This window comes from Gymnoscopelus microlampas (assembly GCF_963454915.1).
Source record: "Gymnoscopelus microlampas genome assembly, chromosome: 7".
NCBI lineage: Eukaryota > Metazoa > Chordata > Actinopteri > Myctophiformes > Myctophidae > Gymnoscopelus > Gymnoscopelus microlampas.
The window spans coordinates 31,331,363-31,352,128 of NC_139944.1; the positions used below are offsets into that span (position 1 = coordinate 31,331,363).

The window sequence follows — 20,766 nt, forward strand, 5'->3', positions numbered from 1 at the left end:
AATGTAAACAAATCAATCAGTCAATCAAAGTACTGTATGGGTGAAATTGTACATGAGTGTTGGGCTGCTGAGCGTGTGTGTGGGGGTGGGTGTGACATTATCTACCCGTGCTTCAGGCCACATGAGGTGGCCTTTGTGACATCTTCCATCAGAAGCCATGAAACTTTAAACACATTTTTGCTCCACATATCTGCTTTCAAGGACATGAAGATTAAATCAAACACAGTTTAAGGCCTTTATAAATGCACAGCAGCAGCTAAAACCCCAGGCCCTACAACCGCTTCATTTTTACCTAGCAGGAGTTGGCTTGCACCACCTCCAACTGGTCTCCCCAAGTGAACCCTGAGAACCCTTGCTCTGGGAATTCAGCACTGTATTTAACCCTGCATTGACCTTTCAGCAAGAATATTGTTGTAGCCTTGAACAAACCTCACCATTTGGTATATATTTGTATTGATTTTCTGTTGTTTGTGATGTTGGATTGCCTCCCACATTGAAATAAATCCACATGAAGAATGAAATCATTAAAAAAACATTAGAAAATGTCAAATATTTATGGGTGTCAACAAGAAACAAAAATTCCTGCATTTCTTTTTAATTCTGATTACGTTTCAGCAGAACAGCCACATATATTACTGTATAAATGGACAATACAATTTCTCCCTGTCTACTTGCAAAATTAAGTCAAATTAAATCTTCATAGCATAGCAATACATTCAGACGAGCATTTTTCACACACAAAAAAAAACGTATTATGCCCATGCTTTCTTAACAACACACGTTTAACCCAGCCATAAGATCAGTAGGGCTAATTGGAAGAGATGTCTTGTGCAAGAGGATTTAACAACTTGGGATGTTTCTCTTTTTTTTTCTCTCTCTAACGAGACAAACTTTTGCTTCTGACAGCCTAGAGAAAAAGCTCAGGTGAGCATATCAAATAATCCCTGACCTTTTTAAGAATTTGTATAATTACCTCGACCACCTTTACTGTTTACTGTGTCAAACTCATTTTCAACCTTGTGGAGAGAATAAGTCTCGATTATTCAGAGATAACGGCTCTTGTGTATGAACGTCTTCAATTATAGAGAAAGTAAGCTCATAGGTTAGTTGCTGTTTCTCTCAAAATAATGTTTAGAGAGTTTTATTATGCTTGATTAGCATTAGCTAGGAGGCAGAAGCAAGGTTCATGTATGCCTGCCAAAAATTACCACACTAGGCAAACATCTGTTCATTAGATACCGATGAAAAAAGCTCCCCTGAATGTCCTCTCGCTACCTTTACCTCTACCTTTATTTATTCATGTATTTATTCAGTATTATCTAGCCATCTGGCTGCAGTTAAAATAAATGACATGTGTATCACTACAAAAATAAAGAATGTACTATAGACCTGTTTCACAGGATGCACTTTTTTAAATTAAGATGTGATCAACTATGGCCAGGTGTAGCGTATTACAGTATCCAAGCAAGATTGTGGTTTGGGGTCCAATTAAGTTGCTCTGGATTAAGAGCGTCTGCTAAATGCCTAAACTGTAAACTGTAATGTTGCATGCAATCACTTCCTCTTTTTCTATTTTGAGGCTGTGCATTGGAGTGAATATAAGTTCAGTACAGAACCGAGATAAGACAAGTCCAAGGCACTCAGAGTTTCTGGTGTAACAAGTTTAAAAAAGGGCCTTTTATTAGATGGGTGATATCTACGTAATGCCTTTGTCAGGCGTTTTAACTTGAGCCTTTCTGTTCAGTTCAGTTTTTTTTTTTTTTCGGATAATGAACACATAAGTAGAGAAGTAGCCTACATTTCACAAATCGCCACTATTTTCCCAGCAGTGTCCAAGAGTCCGAAAAAGGGCTAGGGAGAAGCACTAGGCTTGTTGGGCCCTACCCTGGAGTCTTACATCTCTCTTTTATTCCCGTTTTTTTTTTTGGGGCGGTGTAGCCGCCCCCTATAAGTGAGTTTTGGACACCGACCAAAACATTTGTATGCCCCCTAACCCTTCCATTGTTAATGCAAATCGATACTTTTGCAAAGTCAGCCAATCACATTACAGCTAGTGTCATCACCACTAACTGTAATGTGATTGGCTGACTTTGCAAATTCAGGACTGTGATTGGCTAGCGAAACACATGACACATGTGCAGCCCTAAGAATAGCAGTATGGACTTTAAAAAAAGTCATTCATCCTTTTTTTAAAGTGAGTCATGTTGTGATGACCACACACCGCCCACTTCACACTGGGTGTGATTTTTACTGTCTAATCTAATATAATTATATAATGTGATTATATATATAGCACTACATCATACTATCAATCAAGCTCTTCTTCCCGAACTGTACCTATCGAAAATAGATATTTTTAGTCCAAACTTATATTTATGTTTTCACAATATTTTAAGTCATCCTCTAACCCATTCCACAGGGTGGCTCCGTAAGAAGAGATACTTACGGAGCCACCCTGTATGTGTTACCCCATACCTCTGAGCAGAGCCACCCTGTATGTGTTACCCCATACCTCTGAGCAGAAGTATAAATAGGGTAAGATCATTGCACAGTACAGAGTGTGTAGTGAGCTGAGATTAAGTACGTGTCTTGCCTTACTTATGATTGCTATGCTCTTTGCCATTTTTTTCCTCACATGTTCTATATGGGGTTTCCAGCAGAGTTTATGGTTTAGAATCACTCCCAAGAATGTATTTTCATATACTCTTTCTATTATATTATCTATTATCAACTGAATATCTGTTTTTATCTGGCAGTTTCCAAACACCATACATTTTGTTTTATTTAGGTTTAGAGATAATTTATTTCTGTCAAACCAGAGTTTGTGTTTCCTCATTTCTATTGCTAGGACCGTCATAAGCTGCTGGATGTCCTCCCCAGTACAGAACATGTTTGTATCATCAGCAAATAGTACACACTTCAATACACTTGACACTGAGCACAAATCATTGATATATAAATTAAACAGTTTGGTACCCAAAACCGACCCTTGGGGGACTCCACACATCATTGTCATGCTTCTAGATTTGCAATCTCCAAGTTGTACAATTTGTTCTCTCATTTTTCTTATAAGGATTTTGTGATATATTGTGTCAAAGGCTTTTTTTTAAGTCTGTAAAGACTCCAACCGTGTACATCTTTGAATCTATGTTTTTTATTATTTCTTCAGTTAGTTCAATCAACGCTATTGCGGGCAATCTGTTGGCTCTAAAACCGTATTGGCTCTCTGTTAGTAAGTTATTTTTTCTACAAAGTGATCTAACCTGTCCACCAATCATTTCTCCAGTACTTTTGAGAACTGTGAGAGCAAGGAAATTGGTCTGTAGTTAGTGAAATATCGTTTATTGCCTGCTTTATAGACTGGGATAAATTTTGCCTTTTTCATTTTATTTGGGAATACGCCATTTCTGAATGACAAGTTGCATATGAAAGTAAACAGGTTTACTACGGTGTCCATTGCTTTTTTGACAAGTGACATGCTTAAGTCATTACAGTCAGTGGATGTCTTATTTTTGCATTTACCAACAGTTCCCATAACTTCCTGTTCCTCCACAGCTCTCAAAAATATAGAGTTTGGGTTACAGAAACCCCACTCATCAGCAGGCACATTTTCCTCTGGTCCTGCTGTTTTGATTTCATTTGCAAGTGTGGGTCCTATATTAACAAAGAATTGATTGAAGCCATTTGCTATTCCGCGGCTTGGTCACCAGACCACTCACACCAGACCGTTCGAATGTTGCGATCTTCTTGTCCTTCTCCATGTTCTGTTCTTTTAACTTCTTTATCTCTCCCATCAGGTCCAGCATGGCCTTTTGTTGTTTGGAGATTGTAGTAATTTCATCCGTTAGAAAATCAAGTGACTTTTTTAAGTCCTCGATCTCAGACTTTTGCACCTTTAGCGTACACATACTCCCAGGTGAGTACGTCTCTCCCACACACAGCGCCTGTGGGCGGCTGTAGCTGTTTGGCTAGGTGGCGGTCCCGACCACATAGGTCAACCACACCGGGACGGGATAGTTAGCCCGTCCGGGGGACACCCTCAGTGTTGGAGATGCAATGTATCGTAGCTCCGTAGGTTGGCAAGATGGCTAGTTAGCAACAGGTAATGCAGCGTGCTCCGCACCTCTCCGTACCCACAATGCCCGCCTTTCATCTCTTTAACACTTGACTCCAACAAAGCACCTATTTTATTCTTGGGCTATTTCGAAAAAGCTATAATGACATGCCCAAACGCCATGGGTTTAATGTGGTTAAAGTGAAGATGCACTCCGATCCTCCTGGGTACAGTTGACTCCATGACACCAACCCTCTTATCCAGTAATGTCAATGCTGTACTTTACAGCCAATGGGCTCCGTCTGCTCCACAGCTGCTGTAAAATCAAGCTTGGAGAAGGAGAGAGGAGAAGTGTGGGAGACATTAGCAGTAAGCTATGTCCTCTCTCCTCTCAAGGAATCTCTCTCTCTCTCTCTCTCTCTCCAGCCTCCTAGTATTTTGCTGAGCATGTTTCAAGCAGCACCCTCCCACACATCCCTACTGTAGACTCATCCACACCTACTGTCTGTGTCAATATGTTCTCACAACAGGTTTAATTCTATCCTGGTTATGGCACTCTTTTTTTTATTTTTTTTTGTATGGCTACGATCTCACCGGTGGCTTAATGGTTAGAGTGGCCGACCTGAGATTGGGAGGTCGGGGATTGAATCCCTGGCCGGGTCATACAGAGACCGTTAAAACATTGCACCAAATGTTTCTCTGTTTGGCACTCTACACCAAGGGTTGGATTGTGGTAAGTCCCTGCAACATACCAGCATCATGTCCAGGGGGTGTACTTGTGCATCAAATTACCTCACAGTCACACAAAGCAAACTTGAGATCTAGTCTTTTGAATTATGGGCTCAGGAATCGTTGACTCCCGAGATTACTTAATGGATCTCAACTCCCTCAACTATTGTGAATATGGTAGCTGCAATATCACCTGCAACACAATGTTGATGTTTTATCATCATTTCATGTTCTGCACTGACCATGTAACGTTGATTGTTTATACTGTACTTTGTATGCAATCAGAAATTGCTGCAATTCTTATCTCAGATTATAAAAAGTAAATATCTATTCCTTGCAGCATATATTTTCAGCTCATCTACGTATATGTCTGTCTGTCTGTCTCCTTGACAATAGTCGCTGGGTGAAGTGTGCACATTCACTTTCAGTGAATTCTATTCTCAGTTGGGGATTTGAAAGAATGACCTGCCAGACTCCACAACGCCACTAAAGATTTTAGGAAACCACTCTCTTTTGCACCTACTCTCTCTGGCTTGCACGCACGCACGCACGCACGCACAGTCTTTCTGATGTGCCTGCAGTAGCCCTCCATCCATCACATTTTTTTCCTTTCTTTTTTACAACCATTACTGAAAACTTGTGAAGCAGAAAAAAATGAAAAGGCTCAGAAAGGTTGAGGTAGTAATATTCCTGGACATACAGTCTCCCAGAAGAGAACCAACACAAAGATGTCAGAAAACACAACGGTTGAGCGCATTTCACTTACTCCTTACTCCTTGCCAGCATGGGAAAAAGTCTGCACAGCCAAATCCTGTTACTTTTATTGAGAGCGTAACAAGTTGCAGTTTCGGACTCTGTGTGCAAATATGTCATTTATGTTTTGTTTTTGTTAATGACGTGTAGTATGGCAGTTTTCTTAGATGTATTTTAATGAAAACAAAACAAGAGGGTAGAGGTACAAAGTTCAGGGCACGTGATATAAAAATAAACACATTATTGAATTCAACAGCTCCTCACCACTCTGTTCTCTCTTATCCTCCCCTCTTCACATTGTCCAGATCCCCCAGATCAGCTATGCGTCCACTGCCCCGGAGCTGAGCGATGACCGGAGGTACGACTTCTTCTCCCGCGTGGTGCCCCCGGACAGCTTCCAAGCACAGGCCATGGTGGACATCGTCAAGGCCATGGGATGGAACTACGTCTCCACCCTGGCGTCTGAGGGCAGCTATGGCGAGAAGGGGGTGGACGCTTTCATGCAGCTCTCCAGAGATGCAGGTGGGTCCTGGTAGGGTGCTGGTTGAAGTGCAGTATGAGTGTAGACTAGAGTTAACTGTGCAGTCACTCAATCAGCCAGAATGGTCAGCCAGACCCCTCAGGTCGGATCAGTCAATTCTCATGATGGTGTAGTGTTGATGATGGTGATGGAGACGTTAGATGAAAATGGTGATGATGATGAAGAGGGTGATGAATGATGAGGATGATGTTATTGATGATCCTGTGGTCTCCAGAGAAGTCGGTTCTGGTGGGAATTTGTGTTTAAAGGCATAGTATGTAAGTTTGCCCTGTGTTTACATAACAAAACAATAAATACCCATTATTTCCCTCTATACCAGCAGTTATCAGCAGCTGGAGTAGTGTGTGTTTACCTGCAGAAACACAATGCCCTATAGCTGTATTTGAGCGTTTTCGCTGTTTGTTTTGGTAGCCCTAAAACTACCTGTCTTCCAAAATAAACAGTGAAAATATCGAAATACAGCGAAAGAGCAATGTGTTTCTGCAGGTAAACACCACCTCACTATTCCAGTGGCTGATAATTGCTGGTATAGAGGGAAAGGGTTGGTAAAAAAATGTATTTGTTGTTTTGTTATGTAAACACAAGGTGTTGGTGCTGGTTCTGGTGGTGACAGTGGGGGTGGACTGGTAGTGGTTGGAGGTTGGTTAAATGGGACATGAGCGTTGCATTGATTGTTGAATCAATCAGTGGTGAGACAATGATGTTGATATCAGTGGAGAGATGATGGTGCTAAAAAATAAGGGGATTCACGGGTATCTTGTCCGACTGGTCCAGAGAATCAGCTGTGATGAACAAATTGAATAAACATGTAACATGATTTAATATGATTTATACAGATGTAATCAGATCAGTGTTCACAAGTATTGCATATTTGACTGCCGATGAAGAGGTCCACAGTTCAGCTCTGTGTGCCCCCAAACCATTACAACATGCTGTCACTTCAATATTTAGGACTATTCTGGATTGAAATCTGCAAGTCAAAATGGAGTTAATGAAAAAGCTATACTTTCTAAATAGTCATTACATGCAGAGTGCACGCTGCAGCTAGTTCACAATCATTTCCATAATATGTCTAATATCTCCAATAGCCAGTTCTTATCTCATGGCTTTCATGTGCATGAGGGCACCCTCAGAGATTCTGAACATTATGACTTAATTTAAAGAGATTATAGCATGCCACAGCTGTGGCCTGTTCTGTGGTATAGATAGCGTTATCAAGCACACAGCTATTTCAATAGCACCTTTGTTTTGTCTGCTATACCACCCCCTGACACACACACACACACACACACACACACACACACACACACACACACACACACACACACACACACACACACACACACACACACACACACATAGATACATACATACAGTATACAGTGTCATTATTTTTTGTATTCTGTGAGTAGAGCAAAGGAAAAAAATAGAAACTTTTTACAGGTACATTTATATTTTAAATGTGCCACGTTTGCCATGTTCTTTTTGCCATTTTTCTGTTGCCTAGTGGTCTGCATTTTTAGACTCCTTAAAATGACGGTACATTTACAACGAAGATAAAGATGCTCTAAAATGACCAGGACAATAAGGCTACAGAGAGTGGTTCACACTTGTGAATGTTATTTCTTAATTAAGTCAATCATTCCAGTTGATGGATGGCATGCCATTCATTATTGTGTGCCATGCCATGGCTGGAGGCTGATTAGCGTTCAGGTGTAAACTCCATGTCCTAGAACCATGGCTTCAACAAAATAAATTAACTGGTTTCAAGCCCTGCATCACCGTGAAATGTGATTGTAATTGTATTATTGTTGTTTAATCACGGTCTCATTTGCATTTTAAGCCTGATGTTGAGAGTATGTCATGAATATGTCTTCCTTTTTCCTACAACATCCATACAGAGCTAGTTTTAGACAATTAGTCATGGAACGGATAGAATGGCATCTCTAGTCTGATCAAACAAAGATAGGCAACTTAGATGTGCTAAAATGGAGGTATGCATCTCTTATACATGTCTTCTTGTACAATTCTGACTAGCAGTGTTCCAAAAGTGTTTGAAAGCACTCTATATTACTTAATGGTCGTCACTGTAGCTGCCCATTTCATTATACTGTAAGTGCAGTGGCGAGACTGGCGACAGACATTTGGTATTTTCTGGACCGGAGAAAGTATCCAGAGCGAATTGAGTGAGGTGGGTTGGATTAGGCTGAGTATATTAAAAGTGGGCGTGTTGCAGGTGGATTCAATCATCATGACTAATCAAACGATCACTTTTCATTATCTTTATGAGGAGTGCAATGCGCTGTGCTCAGCCCAACAGCGTACTGATAATTTCTACAGTGTCATCGAAGAAAAGCTTTGGAAATGTTTCTCCCAAGAGCAAACAGATGTCCTTGTGCAGGAGGTGCAGAGTCCTCAACAACAAATTGACGACGGGGTGGGGTTAGGTTGGCATGGGTTAGGTTAGGCGTTAGGGTTAGAATGGATGTTACATCCCAGCCTAGGGGAGACCAAGGCGCAACAAAAAAATAGCTCTCCCTCTGTTTGCCTGGACCCCAAGGATGACCAACATACTGGTTAACTAGTTAGTTGACCCGCCTCGCCCACCCCGCAATAATTGCGCCATAACCTATAACCCGTCCGCACCAAGCCCCCAGAGCATTTACATATAAATATGCATCTCGAGTGTATTTAATGAATATCTTGCGCTCATACCTTGACACACGCGCTGCCGTAGGAGGCAAAAAGGACACTAGTGCGCATGCTCATAACTCTATGGTGTCCCCAAAAACGTCTCAATAATTCTACTTCCAGCAGGCTGCCGGGTGCTTCAAAACGCCAGTGAGCACTTTCATTGAAATGATAGCTGGGGGCAGGGCAATCCGCCCTCTAGTTATATGATACCTCTATGGTCCGCCCGCCCCGCGGTTCAACCCACGGGACCTGCGGGATACGGGTCGGCCTCTGCATCACTAGTAGTTGGTCATGTTGAGCCATGCAGGAAAGGGAGTTGACTGTTGTCAGCTGCATAGGGCCTATCACCCCCCAGATCATTTTTGAGCAGTCCACCATTGGGCTGGCTAAGGAGATTGTGTCTGACCCCTCTCACGTAATATATCCTGAGTATAGGTTACTGCCGTCAGGTAGGAGGTACAGGACCCATGTGTGGAGCTATGATAGGTACAAGTACTCTTTTGTCCCTCTGTCAATTACATTCCTCAATAGACTCTGCAGACGGCGGGGCAGAAGGTTTTGAGGTGGTGCTAAGGTGTTGCTCTTGTTGCACTATATGCTGGTTGGGGTGTTTATTTATAATGCTGGACGGGTGATATATAGGCCTAGATGGGTTGTACGTGGCACTGTGTGCCTTATTGCCCGCTAGCCGCGCACGGGGCTCTAGCAGGGCGCGCTTATTTTGGGGTACCAAAATCGTGGGATAAAAAATTCCCCAAAAAAAGTTTAAAAAAGTATTTAAAAAAAAAATACATGGGGGACCCTTCTGTTTAGCTCATTGCCAGACATCATCAAACTTTGTCATGTTTAATACAGTCACATACGTCACATAAGCCCGCAGACGAGGGCTTTAGAAATATTTAACTGATGAAAAGTACCAAGAGCTTGTGACTAAATCATAACTACATCGTATCCATTGGAAGACAGGTTCTTTTTTCCCATCTCCTGAAAAGTCACAGTTTTGGAAATAGAAGGTTTCTGCCCAACAGCGTCAATATATTATTCCACAAATGGTGATGCGACCTTCATTGTGTTATGCACTATTCAGACACAGAGGCATACAGCATGATAAGGCTGCTGCTCCGGAGAAGATTCCAGGACTGTCCCATTGGGCCAGTGCATTGTAATGAACTACTTCAAATGAGTTTGTAAAATGCTAAATTGATTCCTGAGGCTGGAAATTGGCTTAGTGCACCCACCCCTGTGCACTGCATTTATTAAAAGACCATGCAAATACCAACTAGAAAAAGTGCTCCTCGGAGCACAGGTCTCCGCCAGGTCACGTCGTTATTGTGGCCTCCTGGTGGCGCTATAATAGGACAATGTGAAAAGGGTGGCATTTCTTCCTTTGCCTAGTGGGAATGAGCGTGCATTCATGATTTGAGGCATTTTGTTGCAAAAATGTGTTTTGCTAAATTAGACCTGCTGGTGGCGCTATAACAGGGCAATGTGAAAAGGGGGTCATTGCGTCCTTGGCCTAGTGGGAATGTGTGTGCAAATGTTCACGGAAATCACACACTGCGTTCATGATTTGAGACATTTTGTTCAAAACGGACCAATCCCGCCAACTTTGGAAGCCAACCTTAGCCAATCAGGACGTAATATGAAGTATCGGACAGATCCGTCTTGATCACATGACTATAGAGATACTGTGTACCGATTTGCGTGATATTTGGATAAAATCTGTAGGAGTAATATCCAAAAATGTGTTTTGCACAAATCGGCCTCCTGGTGGCGCTATAACAGGCCCATGTGAAAAATTTGGGGCAGAGATTCTGCTGTGGCATCGAGGGAGTGTGTGTGTGCAGTTTCACAGCGACTGGGGCAACGGTGGCGGAGATTAGCTGGTAACAGACAGAAGGACGGACGGACACACACACACACACACACGGACGGACGGACGGAGGGTAAAACATACTCTCTCGCCATGCCTTCGGCCTGGCGGAGACAATAAACAAGTATAGTAACGACGGACGGTTTCTGATGAGGGAGTGGTGTAGTGCAAGTCTTCACGAGGATGATGATGATGATGATGATGATGATGACGGCAGCAATGTGATAACAGATAATTAGGGATTTCAGCATGCTTTCACCTTGTCTTTGTCTCCAATTGATGCAGACAATGATCTGCGGTTGAGCATTGTGCTTATTAACGTCTCGCCATGATTTTATGATCACAACGGTGACCTTATTACGATAAGACCCTCTGGCCATTGTGCAGACGTAATTTTCTCCCAAATCCTCCCTTTCCTGACACCTTGTTAGATGACTATTCAGCTGAATGGTGAATCCAATAAGTGCCCTCCTGAATGCGTTAGCTCTGTGGGTGTGTGCCTGTGTAAGTGTGTGTCCATGTGTCTTATTCTGGGTTACCTCCCTATTTGTGGGTAATCCACCCTGTATTGATTTTGAGGTGCTTCTTATCAACTGACAAAACACAAATGCACTCACTCTCTCTCTCACACACACACACAGTTTCCGAGACTCATTAGTCTCGCGGTAGCAGTCTGATTAAAGCTAAAATTAACACACAGAATGTGTTACCCTCTACCCAGACTACCATCTATCTATCTATCTATCTATCTATCTATCTATCTATCTATCTATCTATCTATCTATCTATCTATCTATCTATCTATCTATCTATCTATCTATCTTACATTCATCACGAACCCCCTACCCACCCATCTATAAACCCACACAAACACCCACCCATCTATGAAAAACATTTCGAACGTAAAGAGCACATTTCTGTTCATGATGCATACATCTTCCACTAAGATGGCAGAAATATGTTCTCATTCTCTACAATATCATTGTCTCAGCCTTGTCTGTGTGTCAGAGCCATTTAAATTGATGTATCGTTGTGTATAAGGAATGCACATTGTACAGGAAAGCAGCAGTAGGTAATGAGGTTTCATTCCACTTTCAGTGGCAACTGCAACTTCAGGCACTGGCACGTATCATTTGTACTGTGCCCATTTTGTATTCTACTCGCGTTTAACTTCTTGACATCCATGGGAAGTTGTCCTTGGTGCACCACAACCTAAACCTGTGTGGCTCTTTTAATATAATTGTGTTTTTCTGAATAGTATTTATCTTTTCCCTTTTATCTTACTCTGTTATTTATCTCTCCCAATCTATCATTTGAATGTGAAACATATTACATGCCCCTGAGATTATTGTTATTATTAGTTTACATTGTGTTAGATCTGGGACCTAGGACCCTAACTCTTTTGGAAGCCTATTGCTAGGCAACACGCCCCCCATCCTCTGGCTCTCACAGGACTTTCTCGTGGATATGAAATTCTTTCCACATTCTCTCCACATTGGAAGTTACAGAGAGCAAAGTCTTTGATTAAGCCTGGATATTCTAACCCAGTTCAATGTGAACACACACACACACACACACACACACACACACACACACACACACACACACACACACACACACACACACACACACACACACACACACACACACACACACACACACACAGAGAGAGTATGCATGTGTTGTATCTTTTTCTGAAACCTGACCTTATTGGCTCAGATTCAGCACAACTGCAAAGAGAAAATGGTGCAAGAGACAACATTTGCTCTCCAGTCCCTTGGAGGCTGAGACTTGGGGTGACTGACTGCCTTCTCAAACCCTTTTGTATTGGAAAGCACTTAGCCAGGAGGAATAATGTCCTCAAGTTGAAAAGTGAAGTTGAGTGGAGGTGAGGTGAAGATTGACACGCACGCACGCACGCACGCACGCACGCACGCACGCACGCACGCACTCACACAAACATGCACACATGCATGCACACACAGATTTCAAGAACTACTTGACTGTATTTGGAACACAGTGATTATGTGCTCGTTCAAATCCAGGCTGTGTTAATAATAGCTATTACATCCCTGCCAGGATTGTTCATGTGATTGCAATGTATACAAGTTTATCGTCCCCAGTCTCCGGCTGTATTTATCAGCTGGAAAGGCTGTAATCAAAACTAGCCAATTATTTCACCAGGACACTTTTATTCAAAGTGATTTAAACTTCTAAACCGGTTGGTCGGCCCATCTTTGGACACTCCCAAACAAGATATCTTGAAAACCTAGCTATGGCTGGATTGACATGAACGCTACTAGTTTTGGTGACCCTATTTTCCTCTAGCACCTCTCTTAAGGTCTTTGCACAATGAGTCCGATGTGATTTCTTTAATGTTAGTCAATCGGCTTTAATGCTTCAAAAAATAACAACAGAGGAACTGGGTTCGATTAAAAAAATCACAGCTACCAGTAGCAGTCTCTGAGTGTGCAAAAGGACAAAGTGTGTGTTCGTTTTAAATGTGCGTTGTCCTTTTTGTTCTCTCTGTGCGAATAAAACGGACTCTGTAAGGGCTTTAAGCAAAAATTGTCATGATCCTTGGAGGATAGAGCCTAATTATTTTGTCGACACCATGGCCTTTCCTGTAGTGCCACCCGTAAGCCAAAATTTCAACTTCCACCGAATATATCTCAAAATCTAATGTGCAGATTGTCATTAACCTTTTTGAGCACATTCATTCAAGATTGACTATCTAATCTATCTAATCTAACAGGCACAGTGAACCCATTTTGGTGAACCCATGGCCTGCACCCTTAGGCAGAAATGTAAATTTCTAGCTTTTTAAATAAGGTACTTTATTGTATTACAGTTTGAAGCTATTGTGTTGTTTACAATATATGCTAATCCTTGGGTGAATATACCCCCCCCCCCCCCCCCCCCCCCCCTTACACACACACACACACACGCACGCACGCACGCACACACACACACACACACACACACACACACACACACACACACACACACACACACACACACACACACACACACACACACACACACACACACACACACACACACACACACACACACACACACACACACACACACACACACACACACACACACACACACACTGGTAATTGGTAAATGGTCTACATTGCAATAGTGCCATTATCCAAAGTGCTTCACAATGTGCGGTCCATTCACCCATACATTGAAAACATGGAAATTCTCACTCATACACTATGATCCTTGGAGAGCAGTTAGGGTTTCAGAGGTACAGTATGAGAATTATAATACACTATGATCCTCGCCAAAAGAAAAAAGTCAGTGAGTGACCAGTAATTATTAAGTATTATATTTGACCATATGAGTCCTTCTAAGAGGCTTTAGAAAGTGGTATGATTGCATTATGACCACTTAAGATTGCTTATACCTGTAATTATACAGTGTTATAAGCAGATTGCATTGCATTATGCGTATGGTTATAATGCATCATATATATAGGAATGCATCAAAACCTCTTCAATATGGCTTTTCTCCAGCTTACTCCACCCGCCCCCCCCCCCCCCCCCTTTTTTTTTTCTTGTGTTTTTTTCCTTCTTTTTCTATTAAAGTAGTCTTTCTTTGTAGTTTTTTCATGCCCCTCATGTAAAGTGTCTTTGGGTACTTAGAAAAAGAGATATTATTGCAAGTGTTACCCAGGTTTGTAATAATAACACATCAGGCATCGGTTAGGCTTACAACCCTCTCAAATGTGGTTATATGGTGGTGGTGTTGATGGCCTTCTGCTCCTTGCTTCCTCCTTTTCCTCCTCATTCTCCACCTCCTGTACTGTATACACAGCCCCGGGTATTTATTTATAAATCCATTACATTGGGAGATATTAGAGTCGACACACCGGTTAATGCAGGATCTAATTTGACTGTCTGATTACCGCGGAATCCCGGATGGCATCCATCAGCTGTTTATTAGTCTCTTTTGCTCCCATAAATGCAGATTAGAGGCACCACACTTATCACTATGGGGGCTTGGGAAGGCAAGGGAGGGGAGGGAGATAAAGCTATAAAAAGTAAAAGGTGGTTTCACTTTACTTTATCAAGCTATGGCGTGCTGCCCCGGGAATGATAACGGGTCTAGAAGAATTCAAGGATAGATCAGTCATGGAGAAGTTGCTTATGGTGTATGCTTTAAGTAATACAGTAAGGCAGTAATGTGTTCTGCAGGCGTTTGTCAGCGTATCATGAGTACTCTTCTATTCCCCTAAACTTAGTTCAGACTACTGGATTAGTTATGAAATGAAACCATTTTAAGCCCAATTTATAACTGGTCATACGACGATGTCGTACAACAAAGTGGTATAACGACAACAATCTACAACCTCAGATCTGCTATTTTCGGTGCGTGACATGTCGTGCGACTGAGCATAAATAAAGCCTAGAACACTGAAGAGAAAAACTGCAGCAGTCTGAATGACCCCTTATGAACCCTCCTCTTTGTAGTTGTAAATGTTATATCTTCCTCTATTGTTCTTTATCTGTGTTTCACAATCTAAGCTCACACAGTCAGTCACTCTCTCTTTCTCTCTTTTACCCTTTGTTTTACTGCCTAAACTAATTGAAGATTTGGTGCTGAGCTATTTGAAAAGAGGCATTTTAAGAAGTAGTTAATGACATCCCTTGGGCTGCAATGCTGAGGCTGGCCAGCATTAATATTTCAAGGCGGTATCTTCATGTGAAGTGTAATTACTCATTAAAATGTGAGGAGGCCTCTGTTGTGGTCTCTTTATGGGCAGAAGCTGACCATTTTCAGCAATATCGTATCTCAGACACCACATTTTTCAACCACAACTTTTTCCAGAGTAGAATAACGGTAGACAAATAAAGGATTTTGGTCTATGAAGAAGTTATGCTTCACTTTTGATTTGGTTGTTCATTGTCTAAATCTTAATAGCATACAAACAGTTACAGTACATTCTCTAAAATGTTTTTTTTTTCAAATGACACTTCACTGTTAAATTGCTAGGTTTTAGTTAAAGGGACTACACCATGAACTTTTCCTTCTTTTTTGTGTGTTTTTGGTCTCCCCTACCTCTCTTCTATCCCCAAAAATACCACAGTTTGAACACTCAGGCTTTCACAGCATATCTGGGGTTTTCTGTAAATTGGTCTCAAAACAGACCACAGTTTTTTCAGTTCCAACTAAAACAAATAAAAAATAAAAAAGGTTTTACTTTTTTTTTTTTTTTCACACAGAACCAGGAGATAACATGCATAAAACTGTCTCAATAGCGCCCCGTGCCAAACAGGACAATGTGGTATTGCAGGTGAAAGTGCTTTATAAGCCAGAGAGAAATGAGTATACTGTATGTTGGAATGAGTATATCTGAGGCTTGATTTAGGCTAAAACCTTTTGAAAAACGTTTGTGGGACATAAACAATATGATATTAAATATTAAAAACATTTTTTAATTCATGGTGTATATCCTTTAAATGCCAGTAATCATTTTGTGAAAGCAAGTGTCAATTTCTTTCAAATGGTGGCCAAATTCATTTTTAAATTAGATCCCGGAAATGGTAATGATAGTCGTCCATCATTTTCATTACCATGTAGTTTGAAAACTTTGTTTCCAGACCTGCAAACTCATAAGGGGTGACAACAGTGAAACGTTCTGACACCTGTTGCGGGGGTCTGAGGCATGGCTTGATAATCTACCCTGCAAATGTTTAACAGCCTATACTGTAAGAGTAACCATGTTTAGTGACATATATACTGTATACATAGCAAACTGACATTCAATCTACACACACCTCTGGCAGTGACAGAGAGTGGTATACAAGGGGTATTGACCCTTTGCATAGCGACCGTTTTGATGGGGTGAAGGTAATAACCTTAATTGTGAGTGTATTCCATTTACGTGTTAGCTACTGTGTGCCAGCATGGACAACTGCTGTACGGTTAACGTCATGCTGGCACACATAAACATCTGAACTCTGTTTACGTGTCAAAATGGCCTCTCTAAAAAGGTCCCATTGGCAATGACTAAATTGGGAGAAAATGTAAAACACCGGCCCCAAAATAAAAAACAAATACAGTGAGTTATGTAGGAATTCAGCACCTCTCTCTTAGACAAGTTATCTGTTGGAAAATGAAAAATGTATATTGACTATTAGTCTGTTCAACTACTTTTGTGTTCCTCACTGACCAGGAAGTTGGTATTTGGAGTTCTATACATCCATACAGTACATTAGACACACATTACCAAAGTCACCTGAGGGTTTGGATCATAGAAAGACACCTGTGACAGTAAGAACACGCTATGGTGTAATGATCTTTCGGGACACACGCCTGTGACCTTTTGCTTATGTAACAGCCTCATTAAGCACCAAACCACATCGCTGCCCGCTCATTTGATGACAGTTTGACTGAAGGAGGCTGCCTACAGACCAGTCATCCCATCCACAGGTCATTTAAGAGATATGTGGCATACTACACAGCGAATGACTCAGAGGATGACTCATCAGCGCAGTCACAACTTCTGAGGCTCTTTTTGCTCTCTGTGAACTCTTCGGTGCCTCATTAGCCCTGAAGAATTGGAACATCACAGGTTTACTAGATTGTTAAATTACATTGGTTCGGTTCGTTCCACATTGACTATCAAGCAGGCCTTTTGGACATATTTTTATAGTCATACCAGAAGAGATCTAATATCCCGGCAGGCAAGATGGAGCATTGTTGGCACGGGGAGGGGGGGGGGTTCTCTGCGGGCTCTTTCTAACCCGCAGTTAGAAAGAACAAAATAGGGTAGCACATATATTATGAAAAGAATTTGAGGATATATATGTGAATTTGCCTACTGTATCTCTGCTTGTAGCAGTCACACTACAGATAGGATCAGTTATTGGAGACTTTCATGCATATACCTGATGGAAGAACCACAACCCTGACAGGTTAGAGTGCACGATTGTGTCGATTTCTCACACACTCGCTCTCACCGGGTGATAACACGCTCTTTCCCCCTGGGACTATTACCTTTTCACTCCACAGCTGTGCTTTGGGGATTCAATTAATCGGACATGAACAGGTTTTTTGCTATTCCCGTTCACAGGCTGTTCATGTTAATCTCTTAATATCCACACCATGGCCCACCCCCTCTGTTTGATTGTTGCTGACTGCTCCTATAGGCACCTTTACTTTAGCCTGCCACTCCTTATTTCAGAGGGTGGTAAACATTTTAGATTAGTTTTTACCTGCAACCACACAGCTATAACAAACGCAAACTGATAGCTGGTCACAATTTATAGATTACATGCCCGTTACATGATGCAGAACTGGAAAGAGGACAGTAGAGTATAGCTCCTCCAACACTATGCAATTATCGTGATATGCCTATTTCCACATAACATATGTCAGATGATTTACTAACCTTATTTGTTTAGTTGCCTTAAAATAACTCTTCAGCACCCCATTTTGTTTTATTGGGCCAATAATTAAAGGTATGTCACTTAATGTTGGCTAATGATGCCTCTGCTATGCACTCTTAATAAAGAGTTGCATAGCAGTGTGCCTACAAAGCTACCACTTATTTACTGCCTAAGATTTAAAAGGAAAAATTACAGCATTAATATAACCACTCCATTTTGGCAAAGGTTCAGTATAGTAGTGATGTGCCTGGACTCTCTTCTATGTTAGTAACCCAATTCCTCAAGTGTTAAATTACAGTGTTTCACTACACTTGGCTGCTTGTCAATGTGTACAGTGGCACAAAGTGGAGATTTACCAATGTGTTGGACTCTGGATTCACCTCAAGAAATCATGTCAACTATTAGCTACAGTAGGTTAATGTCCTCTTCAGGGAAAAAAGGAAATTGCCACACAAAAAAGAGGTAAAGATCTAATCTTTCTTTAGAAATTGAGATTTGGGAGAATAATGACAGTGGGAGTCATTTGGTTTGCATTGAAAATGACAAGTGAATGAAAGTGTAGCCTATCAATATCAATGTCAAATATTTCTCACTGGGTGACCCTTATTAACCGGTTATTAATGGTTAAGTGATGAGTTTAAAACCATTATAAAACAATGGAATCAAGTACTGTATATAATATCCCATTAAAATGGCAATCAATATGATGTTGTAAATCAACTAGAGGCATGTGTAAAGGCCAAGGTTACTGTCCTTGTATTGTTCATAAGATATAAAGCTTAAATTAGCCTATATTGTACAGGCATACAGAGAATGCAAGGCTTCCACAAGTTTTGTTTGTTTGTTCCCATTAGTCATTAATCATCAGTCTGGCCTGTAATGGTGTGTCTTTACACAGTAAAATCCTCAGTTTCAATTTAACTCGGGGACTGTTACAAATGGACAAATACTGAGGATTTCACTCTGTAAGTTGTTCTCGGCTGGAAAATAATGTAGACTGAAAGATAAGTGCATCTATATGAAAAAGTGTTCACATTCCATCTAGGTCTTCCACAGTTGTACCTACATCTTAAAAATAGTCTTAGTCTACCTCAAAAGGGAAAGATTGTCACGGTAACATATTACAATATACTGTAATATTATGTGACCTGTGTAGCATAGCCAGGCCTACCATATTACAGAGCACCATGATCTAACTGTTACATAGTAATACTTATGCAAAGTTGTGCAAACAGTAGCTAATGGTAACATTAACTGTTGAATGGGTAGATGAAGACTTCCAAATAAGTGTAGCAAATAAGCTACACCATTGGAAAAAAAGACACAATAAATATTGGAAACAGACTGAATGGAATGCATGGAGGTTCGAATTATGCATTGAGGCTGGAAAATTCCAATGAGTCACAATTAATTTCATTTTGTTTGTAGCATGTGTTAGCAACTGTGCATACTTAACAATGTACACCAAACTGTTCTAACATGTAAGCCTACCATAACATATCATTGCTTTTACTGTAATAATCTAGTCAAACTTCTTTGAAACACTAAAGGGGGGATCATATTCAACACAGGTTTTGAGTTCAAATCAATCCCAAGACAATGACATTGTCTGTGGACAATGTACCAATATGTACAGTCTCTAGGGTGATGTGACATTCTGGTTTAACAATACTCTCTTAAAGTGGATTTTAACTCCACACATTCATAGATTATTGGTTTCAAATAGCCAAGCTGTATCTGGGTATAATCTCATTTATCAGTCGATATCCCTGGCTGACAATGCATTCATAATGCCACAGAGCAGTCTATCCATCACCCTGACAAATACAGTTGGCCCTAGCTGTTTGTATAATGCCTGCCTTATCCAAAATCCTTACCCTGGAGGATGTGTAAGCCAGTGGGATCTGAACGAGCATCATAAATAAATCAACCACATTCTCATGGCACATTTCACAAACATTGCCAAGTGGTTTCAGCTGACAAATCCACTCAAGCAGAGAAAGCTATGATAGATGCTAAAGACCATACTGGCCTCAATACATATAATATCCACAGATTTGGTCATAAACATAGACAATGTTCCCCTTTAATGGCTTCTTTTGTGTACAAACTTAGCTCAATTGACTCCTTATTGGCAAAACATAGAAGAATATGTTATGGACTTTTTTGGGATATACTGTAAAACAGATAATAATTATATATCCTTCAAATTAGCAGAGTATAACTGGCTGAAGCGTTGCTGGGTCAGCCAGCCAGTAGTCTCTGAAGACAGGCGTGTTGGCTCCCACAATTTTCAAATGCTTCCGCCCCACATACTTTGGAAGCTCTGCAAATGAGTAGAAAGCAAAGCCGATGGCATGTCATCTACCTACTTCAGTTTCACAACTAAACAACTAATACTGTAGTGTAAACCATTGAAAGACAAAAATCTGAAGTTGATTTGAGTTCTCACTGATTCTAAAACACAAGTTCTCACTGATTCTAAAACACAAGTACAGTCATGGGTTCCAGTTAAACAAAATCAAGGTGAACAATTTCCAAAACAACTATGACTTTGTTTAAAAGAGAAGCAGGAAGTTAATTATCCTTAAATGTTTGTATAAGTAACGTTTGTATTATTTTTCTTTAGTGCAACATACAGTGGCAAAATGATAAGATGATAAGATTAAGAAGCTATTGGGGTTGCACAGGCCAGATTGCTCAGTCCAGACTC

The 20,766-nt window shown here is 40.9% G+C and overlaps 1 protein-coding gene across 1 annotated transcript in view; it reads left to right on the plus strand.

Moving 5' to 3' along the window:
* Positions 1-5,946: 5,946 nt before the first annotated feature.
* grm7 (glutamate metabotropic receptor 7) overlaps positions 5,947-20,766 on the plus strand; it is a gene marked incomplete at both ends in the record, with an annotated part of 194,637 nt that continues 179,817 nt past the window's right edge. Inside the window, one exon of the mRNA XM_084062504.1 lies at positions 5,947-6,058. Within this exon, the coding sequence (XP_083918630.1) occupies positions 5,947-6,058 (112 nt within the window). The remainder of the gene's footprint in view (positions 6,059-20,766) is intronic.